This window comes from Mustela lutreola, chromosome 12 (assembly GCF_030435805.1).
Source record: "Mustela lutreola isolate mMusLut2 chromosome 12, mMusLut2.pri, whole genome shotgun sequence".
NCBI classification, from domain to species: domain Eukaryota; kingdom Metazoa; phylum Chordata; class Mammalia; order Carnivora; family Mustelidae; genus Mustela; species Mustela lutreola.
This window is the reverse complement of record NC_081301.1, coordinates 50,227,331-50,245,340: the sequence shown is the minus strand read 5'-3', so window position 1 is coordinate 50,245,340 and position 18,010 is coordinate 50,227,331. Positions and strand designations below refer to the sequence as shown.

At 39.0% G+C, this 18,010-nt stretch overlaps 1 protein-coding gene across 2 annotated transcripts in view; it reads left to right on the top strand.

The window, feature by feature from the left end:
* The window catches only part of ADAMTSL1 (ADAMTS like 1), a 908,570-nt gene that overhangs the window by 576,884 nt on the left and 313,676 nt on the right, over positions 1-18,010 (top strand). For both annotated transcript variants that reach the window (XM_059141548.1, XM_059141549.1), the window contains one exon: positions 3,041-3,086. In XM_059141548.1, the coding sequence (XP_058997531.1) occupies positions 3,041-3,086 (46 nt within the window). The remainder of the gene's footprint in view (positions 1-3,040; positions 3,087-18,010) is intronic.

Genomic DNA, 18,010 nt, shown 5'->3' with positions numbered 1-18,010 from the left:
GTTCACTTTTTTAAAAGCAAGAAGTCATTGTGTCTCCTCGGTTTTAAAACATTTAGTGGTTCCCCTTTGTTGCCAAGTTCAAAATTAGAAGGTTTTTCTCTCATCTGCAGTTCCCCATATAAACCCCCAACTCTAGGAAAACCAAGCCAAACCTTTTTATATGTCTATGCCTTTGCCTGTGGTTTCTTCTCTACATATTATTAACCTTCTTTCCATATTTATTATATTTTTAAAGCTATTATGCCATTAATTGATCAAATGTCTATGTAATTCTTACTGTGTGCTAGGTACCATAGGAAGTGCTTCACAGATACTAACTCAGTTAATCTTCATGATAATCTCAGGAGATAAGATATATTATCCCATTTTACAGATGATAGAACTGGGATATTGAAACTGCAGAAGAGGTCAAGATTCCAGAAAGAGGATTCTGGTTTCGAAGTGGGTGCTCTGAACTGTTACACCATGTCACTTATGTACTGAGAATTGCAAAACTGAAAAACTTACCACATTCACTAAGACCAGTGTCTAAATGGCATGCTACCTGAGGCCTCTGGGTTGTAGAATTCATCACCTTGCAAATTTACTATCGACTGGAGCCTAGTTATCATCTTTTTAGACTCAGAAATCAGGTATATTTCAGCAATCATACCAAGAACAGATCCTTTTCTTGGAGGTGGGCTCACAATGACTTGGTCCATGAGATTAATGTTTCAAACTAGAATGCTAGTGTATTTAGTAACCTACAATGAAAAATAGGACTACTACATGAACCAAAATACCCCCATCAGCATGACAAGCACAGTCTGCCTCTCAGCAGTCCTGAGAAACCAGATCATTCTTGGCAAGATGTTTGGTCAACATGGCATCATAATGAGGGTGTTCCTGGGATGAACAGAGCATTCTTTGGCATCACCAAAATTAGCATGAGGTGTCTATATCATGATAGCGACAGCCTTGCCAATGGGACCTAGAGGACATGATGTTCATTGACCTTTCGCCTGGGGCATTGTTGGGGGGGGGCACTGACAACCATATATCTCTGTCATTCTCTTCTTTTCTATGATTGTAATGCCTGGCCAGCCCTTCCTTGCCTTTCCCACATTCTATTGTTAATGCATGTTAATAACCTCAGACTGGTCACAGTCAGGTCCTTAGGCCTGGGACCTTTCTATTTCTTGAAGATAGCCTTTGTGTAATTGTATTTTCAGATGCTATTCTATTTTTGATAACATCCCCAAGACCTAATACATACTATTTAGCTTTTCCTACACTGAATTATAATGACATGAGTGGTTTTCTTAAGGCCAAGGACAAAATCATATTCATTCTTCTTTGTATTCTGAGAAGTAAATGCATTGCCCAGCACATAGTAGCTCAGTGGACGTTTGCTGGATAAAGAAGTAAATTAGGTAGTGGTCAATCCTTTTGATTATGAGTGTAAGCTCTGAAGCTGGATGGCCTACCTTCAAATCTCAGCTCTACTACTTAATACTTGTGAGATTTGGGCAAGTTACTTAACGTTCCTAAGCTTCAGTTTTCTCATCTGTAAAATAGGTATAATAATAGTGCCCTATTTCCCAGGGTTCTTGAAAGGATTAAATAAATTAATACATACAACAACCTTAGAAATATACTTGGGATTTCATAACTATCGGTTATTAGTATAATCATTCTCTCAGCATTTTATAACATATTTTTACTTGTTTTGTAAAAAAGTATGATTTATTTTACAAAGAGCAGAGTACTGCTATCCTTGTTTTTTAAGTGTCACCTTTGAATATTTAATTAAAAATTGGTTTGGTTCATAGAAATTGAGTAAAATGAACCTCCCATGTAATGATGATGGGAGTGTGGAATGATACAACTTTTACGGAATGCAATTTGGCAATATTTATCAAAAGCCTTATAAAAGCTCATTCCCTTTATTTCAGTATTTCCCCCCTAGAAATTTATCTATCCTACCAGCCATAGTCAGAAACTTAGATAAAACATACACATGGACATAGTTTATCACACTATCATTTATCAAACCGCTGATTGGAAATTACTTAAATGACAAGTCATGGAAGAATGCTTACACAAATTATGTTATCTCATTTAACGGAATATTATGTAGCTCTCAAAGTTGTGTCTTTAAAGTTATTTAACAGTGTGGGAAAATGCTTCCAAAAATTTTTAAGTGGAAAAACCAAACTACAAAATGGCATAGGTGATGTAATTTCCTCTGCACTGAGAAGAAATCAATAAAATCAAAATAATAGGGATTATCCTTAGATGAAGCAGTTCTGGGAGATTCTGTTTTTGTAAACTTTCTTTCCCAAAACCTCTACAATGACTGTGTATTTTAGAAGTAAAAATAATTCTTTAAGAACTATGAGATTTCATGTCCTTACATGTGTAATTTTAAGACATGTTTATCAAGTCCCATTCTTACCATATTCCAGACATACATTTGTTCAGTGAAACATCTCTTCAGTCTTATGCCAGCAATAATTAGGAAGGCAGGATTCATTTTCAGTAAACCTTGCATTAATATTTATTTGGTTAAATAAGCACTAACTGTAAGTATTTATTCTGAAAATTTCTGGAAGCAAAATGAATGCTTAGTTTCCGCCCTCATGGAGAAATCCATTTCCACACACAACTTCTTGAGATCTGCTATTTAATATTTGATAGGAACTTTCCTAAGAACATTGTTACTCAGAAGAAAAGACTCTTACTTGTATTAAGAGAAACTTGTTTTTATTTTTATTCTCTTTTTTTTAAAGATTTTTTATTCATTTATTTGACAGAGAGACACGGTGAGAGAGGGAACACAAGCAGGGGGAATGGGAGAGGGAGAAGCAGGCTTCTCGCTGAGCAGGAAGCCCGATGTGGGACTCAATTCCAGGACCCTGGGATCATGACCTGAACCAAAGGCAGACGCTAAACAATTGAGCCACCCCGGTGCCCTGAAACTTGTTTTTATAAGCAAATAGATTCAATTTTGAGCCTTTCACAGGTAATAATGAATCTGTTTTTTCTTTTTGTCCTCCAGGAGCTGTGAGGGAAGAAATATCCGATACAGAACATGCAGTAATGTGGTAAGTATTGAGCTTCTGTGACTGTGATAATGTATTTTTTTTAAAGCTTTAGAATAAAATCTATTTTAAAATTCAGTAAATGCAAACAAAATACTTGAAAAGCAAACTTTTTTTAAACTACAGATATTATATTTTTTTAAGAACTAAATAACGTTAAGCAGTGTCATGTAGCCTGAACAAGAAATTAGTTAGTGTTTCTGTGAGTTATTTTTCTCACCCTATAGTGATAATGCAACCTGAAAAAAAATAGGTATCTTTAATGTTCCTCAATACAAACTTTCAACTGAAACTAACTAGACTATTTCAAAATAGGGACTGTATTCTGTACTTCTTCTCTGCTTTCGGACTTTTCACATCTAAGTGTCTTGAGAACCAATAAGAGGAATGATAAAAAGGAAACTACTGGGGTCTTGTGAAATAAGTATTAGTTGATCAAACTCAGATTTGACAAGTTCATTTATCCATTCAACAAATACTGTTCCATGCCAACTCTGTGTGAGGCACTATACTAGTACAAGGGAAAATAACATGTGGTCACTGTCTGGAAACATCTGTGATAAAGTAAGAGATGCAGAGAGAGAAGATAGATGTGCACTTAACCACATTCTAGCACAAAGTATGACAAATGCTCTAAGAAAGGGATAAAATTCTTTGTGTGTTAAAAATGGAGAGACATCTAAAGTGTCTTCAAGGAAAAAAGGTTTTAGATGGGGCTTAGAGGACCAGGAGGGCTGTGACAGATCCACAATGAGTGTGAGGGGGTGACAGTCGGTCCAAGTAAAGGGGACACAAAATGTTGAAGGTGTGTTCTGCACACAAATTTGGATGGGATTGTGCCTAGCAGTATGGAAGAAAATAATGGAAAAATATATTTTGAGGTTACACCTTGAATGGATTTGAATGCTACTCTTCCAGGCTTATATTAGTTCAGTGAATGATGGGGGATCACTAGAGGCTTTAGAGCAAAAGGACGGTATTGTAGTTTCTTTCACTTCGAGAAGATTAATTCTGTAATGATAGGAGGGATGTTCTGGAACAGGAAATGATGGGGAGCTGGATGCAATCAGGTCTTAAACCAGAAGGAAATAGATGAAAGAGATAAAAATCAAGGTCACTTTCCAAGACCTAACAAGCAATTTAAATTAGAAAGAGGAGTTGAGGTGAGAATAAAGGAAACAGAGGGGTGTGTACAAATTTGAATTCTTGCATTGGCCCATGTCTGTTAGAATAGCTCTTTCCTCACTATCTACATGATTGGCCTTTTCCTTATTCCAGTCATCTCAAATGTCACCTCCTCAGAGAGGTTTCCTTGGTCCCCTCATCTGATTGCTTGTCCCACTGCCCAAACCCGTGTCTCACAGCAACCTGGCTTCCTTTGCAGCACTTTGGCTTTCTTCGTAGCACTAGTCTTTACCAAAATTTATATTCTTTGATTACTTGTCTGTTTTCTGTTTTCCTACTTTAGAATGCAAACTCTATGAGGATAGGAGCCTCATGTATTGCCTTGTCCCCTTTATCCCCCCATGCCTGGAACTGTTGACTCACACATATTAAGCATATGGTAGAAATTTGCTGAATTTAAATGAATAGTTAGGCTTCTGAAAGAATGGTGGATATCATGACCAAAACTATGAACATTGGGAGGAGGTTTGGGAGAGGGAAATGACAAGTTTGGTTTAAGGACCCTATGGAGTGTGACATGCAGGCTGGACTTGTAGGTGTTATAGTTAGCTGTGTGATGGGGATTTGATCTTGGGAAAGGAATCAAGGCACAAGCCATAGAAACACAAATAAGATGTATAACATTTGAAGATTGGGAAGCAATTCCTTAGGTAGAGCGTGTAAAATCATAAGAGGAGAGAAGTTCTGTATTGAGATAGAAAGAAAAAGACTGCCAGGTAATCCGCAAAGAGAACCATGAGAGAAGTAGCAGAAGACACAAGAATTCCTGAAGGTGTTCAGTAGGATCAATATTGCCGATAGGTTGAACACTGAAAAAAAGCCTGCTGGGGCAATGATTTCTATGATGTACTAGGAACAAAAATCGAGATCACAGCGGCTAAAAAAGAATATCAATGGGAAAAAGGAGTCGATGGGTATAAGCTATTCTTAGTATTCACAGAGGTATCTCATCATCTGTGGAGTCCCATAAAGGTAGGTGGGTAATTAGTCTGTTTGCAATGAGTAAACCTTGAGAGAGAAGTTGACCTAAAGGAGAGACTGATCATCTGAGGAGGTGAAGGAATAGTTCTTTCCCAAAGGAAATAGTAGGTAATAAGAAGAGGAATCTTGGTAAAGGAAAAGACCATAGGCTTCACTCTGAGAAAATAGAAGCAAACTGAGAGAGGAAGCATGAGGAACTAGAAAGACTTTGAAGAAATGTTGAGGCTGCTCGGGATACACAGTCTCAAGCTTCTCTATAGAGTTTTCTCAGTCACCTGCTGAAAGTGGAGGAGGTGAGTTGAACTTGAAGACGTAAGCAGGAAGGCCCACAACAGCCCCTGGAGGAATCAAGTGGAAACCATCAAAGCAAACAAGGAATGGTTGGGTGTCAAAGAGGGGTTCAGCTGAAGCCAAAAAACTTGATCTGGCGGAGAACAAGGGGAGAAGGGCGTTAGGACTTAGTCCAGTGGTACAGCAAGGCACTGGGGCAGGAATAGAGGAAAAACTGGCCTTAGAGGTGACCTGCAGCCAGAGTACAGATGAGACAGGCTGAGAGAGAGACCAAGATGAATGAAAGTATATATATATTTTTAACCCCCAACCAGGGAGAGAGTGCATGCAATTAGAAGGCATGATCATTGGGAGTCAGAGTTATTTTTCAGTGGAAAATTTTGCCTAGTTCATTTCTTTATTTCCACTGAGGATACTAGGAACTGCATAGGATCAACTGCCAGTAGGTTAAAAAAATTAAATCTGTAGTTCTTGAATTTCAAAAAAAATGGCATTGACAGAGTTTTATTTTAGAAATGGTATAAAAGAATGATTAATAGAAATATACTTTAGCTCATTGGTTTTCTTTATTATCCTTTTTAATGTAGTGATAGCTTGTATATCACTACCATGATGTTATTTTTTTTTTTAACTCCCTTGATATTATTTAAGAATCTCCATAATGTCCATTCGGGTTCTTTAGAGCTTTTAAAATAATGGAAAGGGTCCAAACTCTCCTATGCAGATGAATGCCTAAAGCATCATGAGCAGATGTCTGCCTACCCTTTTCTTAAAGCTCTTCAGAAGCAGCCTACAATTTCCTTCCTATCATTATGAGCATTCTCGTGGATAGATGGAGGCTGAGACTCTGACCTAATTTTATTTAAAACCCATTGCGTTACCTGCGCCAACTCTTTATAACTTGTAGAATCAAACTGACCCTGAGTCTTATTATGAGAATCTGAAGTTTTCAAATCATTTAAAGCTTATTATTTTTTTTTTTCTGGCTTTTGGCCACAACAGAAGCAGCATTGCCAAAAAGCAAACGAAAAATCCCTTAAGAAAGAATCTTTTCATAATCACATTCCAGTTTCTCAAACTAAGAAGTTCAGGGCAATTCAGTTAAATATTCCGCTTTTAAAAATAAATACTTGTTTTGGAAAAACTCAAGGGTCTCTTGTTAGCTAAGCCTCCAGGGTCAGTCCTTAATTCCTGACAGCTTCCTGAGGCTCTTTTGACCCTCTTCTCCACAGATTCACCCTCTTTTCCTATTCTTTGTAGGTGCCACATAGGACAGTTCTTTAGGTCCTTATTCTCCGAGGCTGAAGAGGCTAAAGTATCTCCTTGCTTTTCTAATTTTTCTGTGTTGCCTGAAAAATCAGTTCACGTCCTTTGATGGTTTCCTTGTTAATTACTCTTTATTGACACAGTGTCAATAAAGAAAGTTCCCATGATGTTTGCCTAGTCCTTGTAGTCATGCTACCTTCTTCTTCTTCTTTTTTTTTTTTTTAAAGATTTTATTTATTTATTTGAGAGAGAGACAGCATAAGAAGGAGGAGGAGCAGAGAGAGGGAGAAACAAGCTCCCTGCTGAGCAGGTAGTTCTATGTGGGACTCTATCCTGGGATCTTAAAATCATTACCTGAACTGAAGGAAGATGCTTAACCGACTGAGCCACCCGGGCACCCCCATGCTACCTTCTACTGTTTCTAGCTGTTCCAAGTAGACTATTTTAATTTCTAAGGACATAGAGCATCCAACCTTTCCCATTTCACAGTCCCTGTTCCCTTGTAGGAAAATGGCAGGGCCATCTCTCCCTAGAAGGAAAGACTAAGGTTACTATTGGGAAAAACAATAGGTGTCAACTAGCAAACCACTCAAGTGGGTCATTTAGGTATCAGATCTTCCCTGGCACCCTTCACATCTTCATGCTTATTCAAATTAGACCTCAAATCTGGGCCCCTTAATCTTAAGTAGGCATATTAAATTGACTTTCAAAGTGTTTAGATTGTTACTTATGAACTGTTTATTTATCACCTCCTTAATCTTCACAAGAGTTGACATTTAGGAAACAGTGACCACAATGAGCAACGTTGCTGATGGGACTCCAGTTCTTTATCACGGTCTTATTGCTCCACTACCACATTTTACTATTCTTAAAAAAAGAAAAATCTCTAAGACTAAAGTTGGAAAACCACATTTCTGTATCTCTTTCAGAACTCTTCTAGAGGTGAGTAGGCAGGGATTTCTGGGCTAAGAGGTCAGGAAAGATCCATGTCTGGTTTCTCACTAGTGTATACTCAGTGTCTAGCATGAAGTAGCTAACAACGGCTTCTGAAACAGTGTATCAGGGGACACAGCCACCTGACAGGGCTGCCCTGGGATATTTTAAATATTTCAAAGGAACCACAGCAACTCTTTTTTTTTTTTTTTTAATTTATTTGATAGAGGTCACAAGTAGGCAGAGAGGCAGGCAGAGAAAGAGGATGGGAAGCAGGCTCCCTGCTGAGCAGAGAGCCCAACGTGGGGCTTGATCCCAGCACCCTGGGATCCTGACCTGAGCTGAAGGCAGAGGCTTTAACCCACTGAGCCATCCAGGTACCCCACCACAGCAATTCTTGATATGTGTTGGGCACTCTGCAAACTACTAGATCGTGCTATATTCCTTTCTGTAACATCTTTGCCCCACACCCAGTTCTCCTGAAGCTTTGATTAAAAACAAGGACTGAGAGGGATGCCTGGGTGGCTCAGTCCATTAAGTCCCTGCCTTCAGCTCAAGTCATGAATCCAGGGTTCTGGGATTGAGCCCCACATTGTGCTCCCTGCTCCATGGGGAGTCTGTTTCTCCCTCTCTTTCTGCCTGCTGCTCCCCCTGTCTGTGCGCTCTCTCCCCATCTCTCTCGCTGTCAAAATAAATAAATAAATAAATACAATCTTAAAAAAAAAAAGGCAAGTACCGTGAGAAAATCAACATGGGACTGGAGATGAGGGTGTCATTGTCCAATCCAATTTCATACATTGAGAAGTTTTGCAGTACTCAACAAGTGCAAACTTAACCAAGACTAAGTAAACCTGGTTATTTATGAATGAAATAAAAGCTAATTTTTCTTAAAAATAACAACAACAACAAAAAATATATATATATATCCCCCCCCCCAAATAGCTACTAAGTCACTAAGATGCAAATACCTATTGAGTTGTTTGGACCTAATGACTTAATCGATGGAATTGCTGAGATATGACAGGGGCTATGAACAGATGAAGCTTAGCAACCTCTATCACATGGTGGGCATTCAACACATCTGGTGAATGAATGATGAAATCCTAAATAATAAAACATTTGAGTGGAGCATTTCCAAAATGATAGGAGTGTTTCCAGGCTACAATGGGAAAGAGTGTTATAAAAAATGGAAATGCAGTTTGTTGAACAATTTCTGCTGTGACCTACTGTGTCCCACGCACTTTTTCTAGGCACTGGGGCATCTTAGCTACAGAGAAAGGTAAGCCCCTGCTCTCATGATTACTCTCTAGTGAGAGAAAGCAGGTTATAAACAAATAAAGAGAAGTGTGACAATTTCAGAGTGAACAATTCTGAAGGAAATCAAGCAGGGATGACATAAAGACTGACATGGGGGGAACTGCTGTTGGGGGGTGGGGGGTAGTCAGAAAATTCTCTCTGACCTGACCTTGTGGCCCCGTTAGTACATGTGAAGGGGGAGGCATGAACTAACCCACTTTCTTGAGGCTCTGGTAGGTCAGTTTATGAGGAATGGTACCAGGTATGGTGCAGGGAAAGAGGTGCTTATCTGTGCTGAGGAGCCTGAACGTACCCCCAAGTGTCATCTTTAAGGGGCATTGTTTGCAAGAGGACCAGGAGGCTGACAGGAAGGGGATTGCTCTAATCACCCCTGCCTGTGTATTTCTCTTCTCTTTTCTCCTAGTCCCCAAAGCCAGTCAGTCTCAGACTGAAATACATGAAGGGCAATGGAAGGTTCTCTTAACCTCAAGTAACACATTTCTTACCTGAGAAAGAAATTCTGAGGGAAAGAATGTTGGTTTCTTCCTAATAAATGTTCAAAACCCTCCCCCTACTCCAGTGGACTTCCAGAGAGAGAGCCCTGGGCATCCAGAGTGGTCCTCCACAAGGCTGACTAGACTAGGGAGCACTCGACCTAAGAATCCTGCTTCCTGTAGGATCTACTCATGATTCCCTCCTTAATGATTCTCCTAGCTAAAGAGCAGGAATTTTCCTTCTACAGTAATCTTCCCTGAGACAGGAAGCACTCTCAATTTAAACTCTGACAGCACATGTCTCTTCCACGTAACTTTTTTAGGACTTCAGTTGTAAGTTAATATGACAAAATAGCAGCTAGCCTCCACTATCCTTACACATGTGCATTTAGCCTTATAATGGCCATCTCTGAGAGGCCATCGAGATGTGTGGCTAGGAACTGAGAGTGACTTAAAGGACACACTTCATTTTTTAACCCATGGACATGAAGGACTACAAAAATATTAATCTCTCAGTGGGCTGCCACTTAGTAGTTACATGCTTTTGAAACAATTCGTTCATCTCTGTTTTCTTACCTGTAAAAATCCCCTTCTTACATATATGCAAAGAATGTTTGTTAATACAGTGTCTGTGGTAATTGAAAAACTGGAAACAAATAGAAAGGGGCTGGTTAAATAAACTGTGGTACGTCCATATCATGGAAACTCTACAGTCACTAAAAAGCATTAAGTTGGGTCTGTCTGTACAAGCCTGTAAAGTTTTTCCAAGACATAGTAAGTGTGAAGGAAGCAGGTTGTGGAGTAGTATCTTTAATATGATCTCAGTCAGTTTTTAAAAGTCTCCAGCTGAGGTTTGTCTGTTATGTGGCATACCGTAAGGTCTTGTAGGACCGTATCAAACTGATCACAGTGATGACATTATGCAGAGAGAGGTTTTGAGTAACTTAAGAAGGACTTTCCTTTTTTTAATCTGTATACCTTTGTAGTACTTTAGGTCTTTTACAATGAACGCATGTATTCTTCTCTTACAGGTATAAGTTTAAAAATATAGAAAAGAAAATGAGGTCAGGGCAAAGTAGTCTGAAAGTCATGGAATATATAAATTTAGTTTTTAAACTTTGGGGGAAAAATTCACAGTTTTTCTGAGGGTTACATGTGGAAACCTCTAAAACGCAGTGAGCATGCTCAGTTATGTTGACTCTGCCCTCCCTCAGTCTCTTTGTTCAATTCCCCCTTTCTGCAGCAAAGTACTCTTTCCAGGAGAATACCCTATTTATAAAAGTGAAAATTAGGTCACTCTAAATTCCTGAAGGTCAGCTTCACTGTGTAATATCATGGAGAACTTTTCTTGATCATTTTACCACATAAACAGGCTCCACATATCCTGGAACAAGAATATTAGTCCTCATCTCCAGCAGAGGGGGTGGGATTATGGACATTGGGGAGGGTATGTGCTTTGGTGAGTGCTGTGAAGTGTGTAAACCTGGTGATTCACAGACCTGTACCCCTGGGGATAAAAATATATGTTTATAAAAAATAAAAAATTACAAAAAAAAAAAAAAAAAAAAAAAAGAAGTGCAGGCTTATAATGCCCCTTCCTGTGGATGAAGTATAGGAAAACAGACTTTTAAAAAGATTTATTTATTTGAGAGAGAGAGAGAAGGAGAGCACAGATGCATGTGTAGGGGGAGGGGCAGAAGGTGAGAGAAACTCTCTGCTGAACAGGGAGCCCCACCCAGGGCTCGATCTCAGGACCCTGAGATCTCAACCTGAGCTGAAATCGAGAGTCTGACGCTTAATTGACTGAGCCACGCAGGCGCCCTAGAAAACAAGACTATCTACACAGTGCCCACTCCATAGGCTGAACAATTATGTCTCTGGCAGCTTTATCACTTGGCTGGTCTTTGGCTGGACAAATGCTTGGTTGGAATTGCTATATATTCTCAGAAACATATCCCAGAAGACCAATCAATATCCACCCCCCAAAGATATTGAAGAGTCTAACTTCCCACAAAGCTAGAATGAATGTAGAATGGTGACTTAACTACTTGTAGGGCTTTATGGTTTGTGTGTGTGTGTTTTTTTCCTTTCAACATTGGGAATCACTATTGCTGAGACAAAAGGATGTTCTTTAGGGAACACATTTTCAGGGACATCTTGATTTTCCTGACATGGATCATAATTCTTTCTATTTGTGCTGAAATTAGTAACAAAGGAAAATAATAAAAATAATAAAATGTAATATTAATAATATTAATAAAATATTAATATTAAATTTAAAAAATGATAATATAAAAAGGAGGTAAGTAGTGATAAGGGACTTGTATTGTTTCCCTGCGGACAGAGTTCCTGTCCAACCTCTGTCAGCATGAGCACTAAGCAAGTTTGAGCAGCCGGCTAATGAATTCATCTCTAAAGCACAAGGATACAGCATGCCATGTGGATAACTAGAGGTTGATTTGGGTTCAGAACACATCATTTCTCTTTCAGTAGTTCAATGCTGAGCCTTTAGAATTAAATGGTTGAAGATATCTGCAGCAATTACTCCAGGAAAAAAAATAAAAAGCCCTCATACTTTATGACGAACTGTTTTATCATTTGTGGCATAAAGAAATAAACATTTTTTTAATGATTCACAGATTCCTTCATTTGGTGGATCTGGTGGATATAGATCTCTCTACAGTGCTTGCTGCCAGGCAGCCAGCCAAGTTTTTTGGGGATTTTTCCCTCCCCAGCGGGTTGGGCCCTTCTGCTTTTCTTCTCCCCTAGGCCTTCTTTTGACTGCTGCACACATTTCTTTTCTTTTTAATGCTTTTCCTGACATGTCTTTATCGGACCCCTCCGAAGTCTCTCTCTACTTTTCCTTTCTCCTTAATGTGTTCTCTTAATGTGTTTCTTAGCCTCTGCCTCAACTTTTTACTCTCTGGAAGGGGCGGGGGGTGACATGAACATGACTCCATGGGGAGAACACGGGCTGGGCAGCTCATCATTGCTCACTCTGTGGTTGGGCAAGTTCTTTGGACTTTGACTCACAGCCCCAGTTTTCTCAGTCATGAAGTGGCAACAAGAGGCGTGTTCACTTCCCACTACTCCTGTACAAAAATCCGTGCAGTGGTGTAACCGCATGGGAGACAAACAATGAATTCTTGATCCTTCTACCACCTTCTGTTGGCGAAGACAGGTAAGGAATGGTCTTCCCAAAGAGCTAAGTTCCTCAGCTGGGGATGATCTTGCCCTCATCCCTAACTCAAGATAACATGAAGTTTTCCAAATCGTTGGGGAAAATACAAAAGGAAATATATTATTATGACTAATTTCTGCTGTTGACATCCTTCTGGTGTATTTAAAGGCTGTAGGGGAGTTAACCCCCTCAGCTGGTCACAGTTAGTTCATTCTAAGCCAGCAACATCCCACAGAGACTGTCAGAGGGAACATTGACAACACTTGTAAATAGCCTTTGAGTGACACGAGCTGGCCTCCCTGAAGTCACATGTTCTAGTTCACACATGTTCTGCTAAATGATAAGAACTCAGAGTGCCTCACGTAACAGCCACGCTCTTTTCCTGTGACTAGATAGCTAACGGTCAAGCAACCACTTTCTTAAGGCCGTTAGGATGGACAGGAATTCCTACTTGGTCCACCAACCCAGAATTTGTTTTCTTCAATAGTCATGATCAGTTGCTATATTGAAACTCTGAGGAAAAAAGTCAGCTAGACCTTTTGCAAGTGTGTGTCTTGTTGTTAATGGTCCAGTACTGGCTTGATTGATTTTTGAAGGGAAGAAAAACCCTTTCATCGATTCACCTGATGCAGGGGTTTGAAGGATTGTCTACCATTTCCTAGAGTGTTGGGATTTATCAGACTAGAAAAGCCGGTGTGAGTGCCTCTCCCAGCTAGCTCCAGGACCACAGGCAAGCATTTTTCTTCTCTCTGTGCAGGAATCTCTGTTGAAAATGAATAGAACTCTGATCATATGCCTCACAGGGATCCTGGCAAAGTCCTAGATCTATAGAAGAGAAGGATTGGAAAGGAACTCCATTGTTTTTGTTATCTGCTCAGGGCCAGGCCGAGTGCTAGTGACTAATTCATTTAATTCTCATATCACCTTGAGAGTTATTACTTTGATTTTACAGATTAACATATCTGGACCCTTAAAGAGATAAAATACTTTATCTAGTGGTTCCACTGGTGCTGCTAGGTTTCCATAAGGCCAAAATCCATGTTCTTCTCAGCACAATGAAAAAGGGTATATTAAGGATATAGACTGACTCATTTAGCAAATAACAAAACGACCACACCAAAGGGTTAAGACTCAAGCATCTTTACAACATATGTTTTTTTTTTTTAGAAGAAGAGATATTCAATTAAGTTTACTGTAGCAATTACAATTCTTGAAGTCGAAGTATAGGAACTGCTGAGAATTTTAAATGTGCAGCTCAAATGCAATTGAAGAGGCAAATTTAGGTATCTTGCTGAAAACATCCCCAATTCCCTCTCCTTTGAGCTTCTCCTGTCAAGAGGCTATAAATTTACGGAGTCAATACTTCTCAAAACCTACTCTCTCAAGTCCCAGTTTCTGAATTACACAAAATGCATGCTGGCCTCTGGTGACCCAGAGAGAAGCTCAAAGCGGGGATTTGACAGTGACTTTGAAAGAAATTACTACTGCAGTTCTTCCCTTGGCAGAGTGCCTTGTGGAATGAAACGAAACAAGCTGCGATGCATAGGTTGCTAACGTGCAAATACTTGTCTGTGCTCAGCCTGCTTTCCATGAGACTCGAAATGATAAGCAACACCAACTCTTCCAATTAACACCAAGATGTGTTGAAACTCAGGCACCATCAATTCCTACACTTTTTCCTCTGAGAGATCACTCCCAGACCTTTGTGCTGAGCTTCTGAGTGAAGACCGTTATTCAATTAGCCCACTTTCCTACTGTATTGTGCTTCTACGAATCTTTTCTTCCTATGCTTTTCTCTGCATTTTAAGCATCCTTCTGCTTTTTAGAGGAAACTGTGGAACTTACAAAGGCTATCTTGGAGGTATTTTTTTCATTATAACCTCATGATGAGCAAAGCTACACATGGCTCTTAGGATGCGTTTAACTTAGGCTTCAAATTCTGTTTGGAGTCCCGAGTGAAATATGGTCATCACAGAAGGATGGGGAAGTGAAGCATCATTTAGGTGACTTTGCCTTCAAATCTTTGCCCAGCAAATGTCCTTCAGAGCTCATTTGTCCTATAATGTACCATTCTCCTTCTCCCAAGCAATATATTCTTACAAAAACTCCTGCTCTCCACAAACAAAAGATTTTAAATGATGTATCACTACGTTTCACAAAGTGGAATTTATAACTTTTTAATTTTTCTTTTTCCTCCTTCAAAATACTGCTGGGAATTTTTTACTTGGAATGCTTATAGATCCTGAAAAGCAACTTGGACAAAACTCTCAATCCTTCTAGAACTGGAGTTTGGAAAACAATTTTCAGACAACTTTCTATGGAGCCACCTTGACCTCCTTGCCGGGTGGTGAAGGTTAAGCAGCCAGATTTCTATGAACATCACCCCTACTGCCTTCCAATCGCCTCTGCTCTTACATAAGATTTTTTGGGGCGTGGGAGTGGAGGGTTGTGGAAATATCTCTGCAACAAAACAAGAGTATGAAACCCCCTGCTTTATAATAGTCCTCCTAAAAGGTCTTCTAGTTTCTGATTATTTCTAGGGAAGAACTGTGTCCATCTTATATATATTTATGTGCAAGGCTAATAGCAAGAGCGTTTCTTATAAGCTGATGTGTACTTTCCTATGACTTTCATTCAACTTTATTGACTCTGTGCATGCCATTATGCTAGGAGCAAATGACAACAAAAAGATTTGTTAAAGATTGTCTACCCTTAAATGTTTTGAAACTGAAGCTGGGAAGACAAGAAAGCCAAAATACACATATTTACAATTCCATGCAGAAAAAGTTGTGAAAGAAAAGTGTAAGGAAAGAACTAAGAGAATTTCAGATGAATTTGGTATTCCCTCTGTTTCCAAACAGGCAGTAGTGTCAACAATAAAACCAATGACACAGCCAAGTTCAAAAGCAAGAGTAAAAGGTCCATATAACAAAAATGGAGTGTACGAACAAGATGGCAAGCAGTGCTGATGGTCACGGGCTTTTGGGATCCATAACTAGAAATAAGCAATGATTAGCCCCTTCCAAGGGATAACCAGGGCTAAATTTACTTGTACAGGAGAAGGAGCCCCTGAGCCAGGTAGAGAACTTCATGTCAGAAGCCTGGATGTGCTCTTCGTGTAGACAGTAGTAGCTGAAGTTTGGTTTGGTTTGGTTTGAAATGATGACGTTTTGCCTGTAGTGAGAGCTTTATCTGAAACAGTGGGTCTCCAGAGGCTGTTAGGCATCATGGACTGAAACTACCAAAGGACACTTGGGCTCATGATTGGGTTTGCAATTTCCTCTTTATGGATTAAAACCCCAACTTTCAGGGGTGCTGCAGTGGCTCAGATTGTTAAACATCTGTCTTGGGCTCAGGTCATGATCTCCAGGTCCTGGGATCAAGCCCCACATAGAGCTCCCAACTCACTGGGGAGTCTGCTTCTCCCTCTTCCTCTGCCTCTCCCCTTCCTGTGTGCTCTCTCTCTCTCTTAAGTGAATAAATAAAAAATGCTTTTTAAAAAATAAAGTAAAATAAATAAAACTCAAAATTCCAGCCTGGTAATCTGATTCTGAACTGGGAGCTGTATGAACCACATGGAGATGATCACAATGGTGAATTCATGATTATTGGAATCCACAAATAATAAGGATTGACTGTATCAACTTTAAAGTCTTAATAAAACTGTTTCATTTGTCAAATTTTATCTGGGGTGAATATTAATTTTGTTTGTTTTCTTGATATAGCTATTTATTGGAAATTTTTTGAAATTTTGGAAATTTGAAATATTTGTAGACTTAGTTTCAATGGAAAGGGTTTGCTTCTCCTGTTTTTCCTCTTTGTCTCCAACTGCCCTAAAAGTTTTGTGATCATTTGTCCCTGGCCATTTGCAGACATGTGCAGAGTGGCAAAAAATTTCAGTTGTCCAGCCAGCACATTCCCAGCTGAGGTGGTGCCTTCTTGTTTCAGCTCTTCTACTATAAACAAGTGTCTTTTTCACAATTTACATAATGTAAATTTTTTACATTTTTCTGTTTTTTTAATGGTGATTTTTAAAGTGCCCCCCCCCAAGCATAGTGCTGAAGTGCTGTCTGGTATTTCTAAGCACAAGAAGGCGGGATGTGCCTCATGGAGAAAATGTGTGTTACATAAGCTTTGTTCAGGCATGAATTATAATGTTCTTGGCTGTGAGTTCAATGTTAATGTATCAATAGATATTAAATAAGGTGTCTTTAAACAGAAACACACATAAAACAAGATTATATATTGGTTGGTTGGCTGACGTATGAGCAGAGACTCATTGGGACTGTGAGCAATGATAGTATTTTCTAATTCAGTGTTTATGGTGACTTAATAGAAAATAACCACCATGAATAATGAGAATTGACTGCATGTGTTTAAAAGAAACACATTGGGGAAAAAAAAACTACTGAAAATAAACAGTAAACGAGAGGGGAAACCAGGCAAAGATGAAGTAATATATTGATGAACAAAGAAAATAAACTATTAGAAATTGTACAATAAAAGAATATTGTAACTGAAAGAAAAATCTCATTAAATGAGATGAATTCCCGACCGGACAGAAAGAGAGAACTAGTGAATTTGAAGATAACAATTAGAAATTTACCCAAAATACAGCTCAAACTTCCAGGTACCTGATATGACAGAGCCTTTAAGAGATAGAGAACAAATAAAATATTCACTCTCTATATACATGTAAGAGGAACTTTCAAAGAAGAGAATGGGGGACATGACATTTCAAATATTCCAGAAGGGAATTCTGAGGACCAGAGTCCTCAGACTAGAATTGTGGCTGAAGAGAAAAAATAAAATACAGACCTACACATGTCATAGTCTTTGACATCAGAAGAATAGTCTGACATGAAAGAAAAGGGGAAAATACTAAAAGCTACCAGAGGAACAACAAATAACCCATAAAGGAATGAAAATTAGACTAAAGGCAGACACTTCTCCATCACCAAAAACCTAGAAGATAATGAGTGCTAATTGAGAAGTGCTAGTAGAAAAGAAGTATCAGTGTAGAATTTGGTACCCTCAACTATCAATCAATGCTATAGGCAAAACCCAAAATGTGTTCTGATATACAAAGACAGGAGACTTCATTACTCACAGATTTTCACTAAAATAATTATTACAGGATGAGTTTCAGAAAGAAAGAGGTAGACTCTAAGAAACCATACAGGCATACAAAAAAACAATGATGATCCTGCAGGGGTGTGAGAGCGTGTCTGTGTATGCATGTTTGTTTCATTACTAATATTCCTAGTTCTCCATTCCTAATTAGCATATGAGAGTATGGA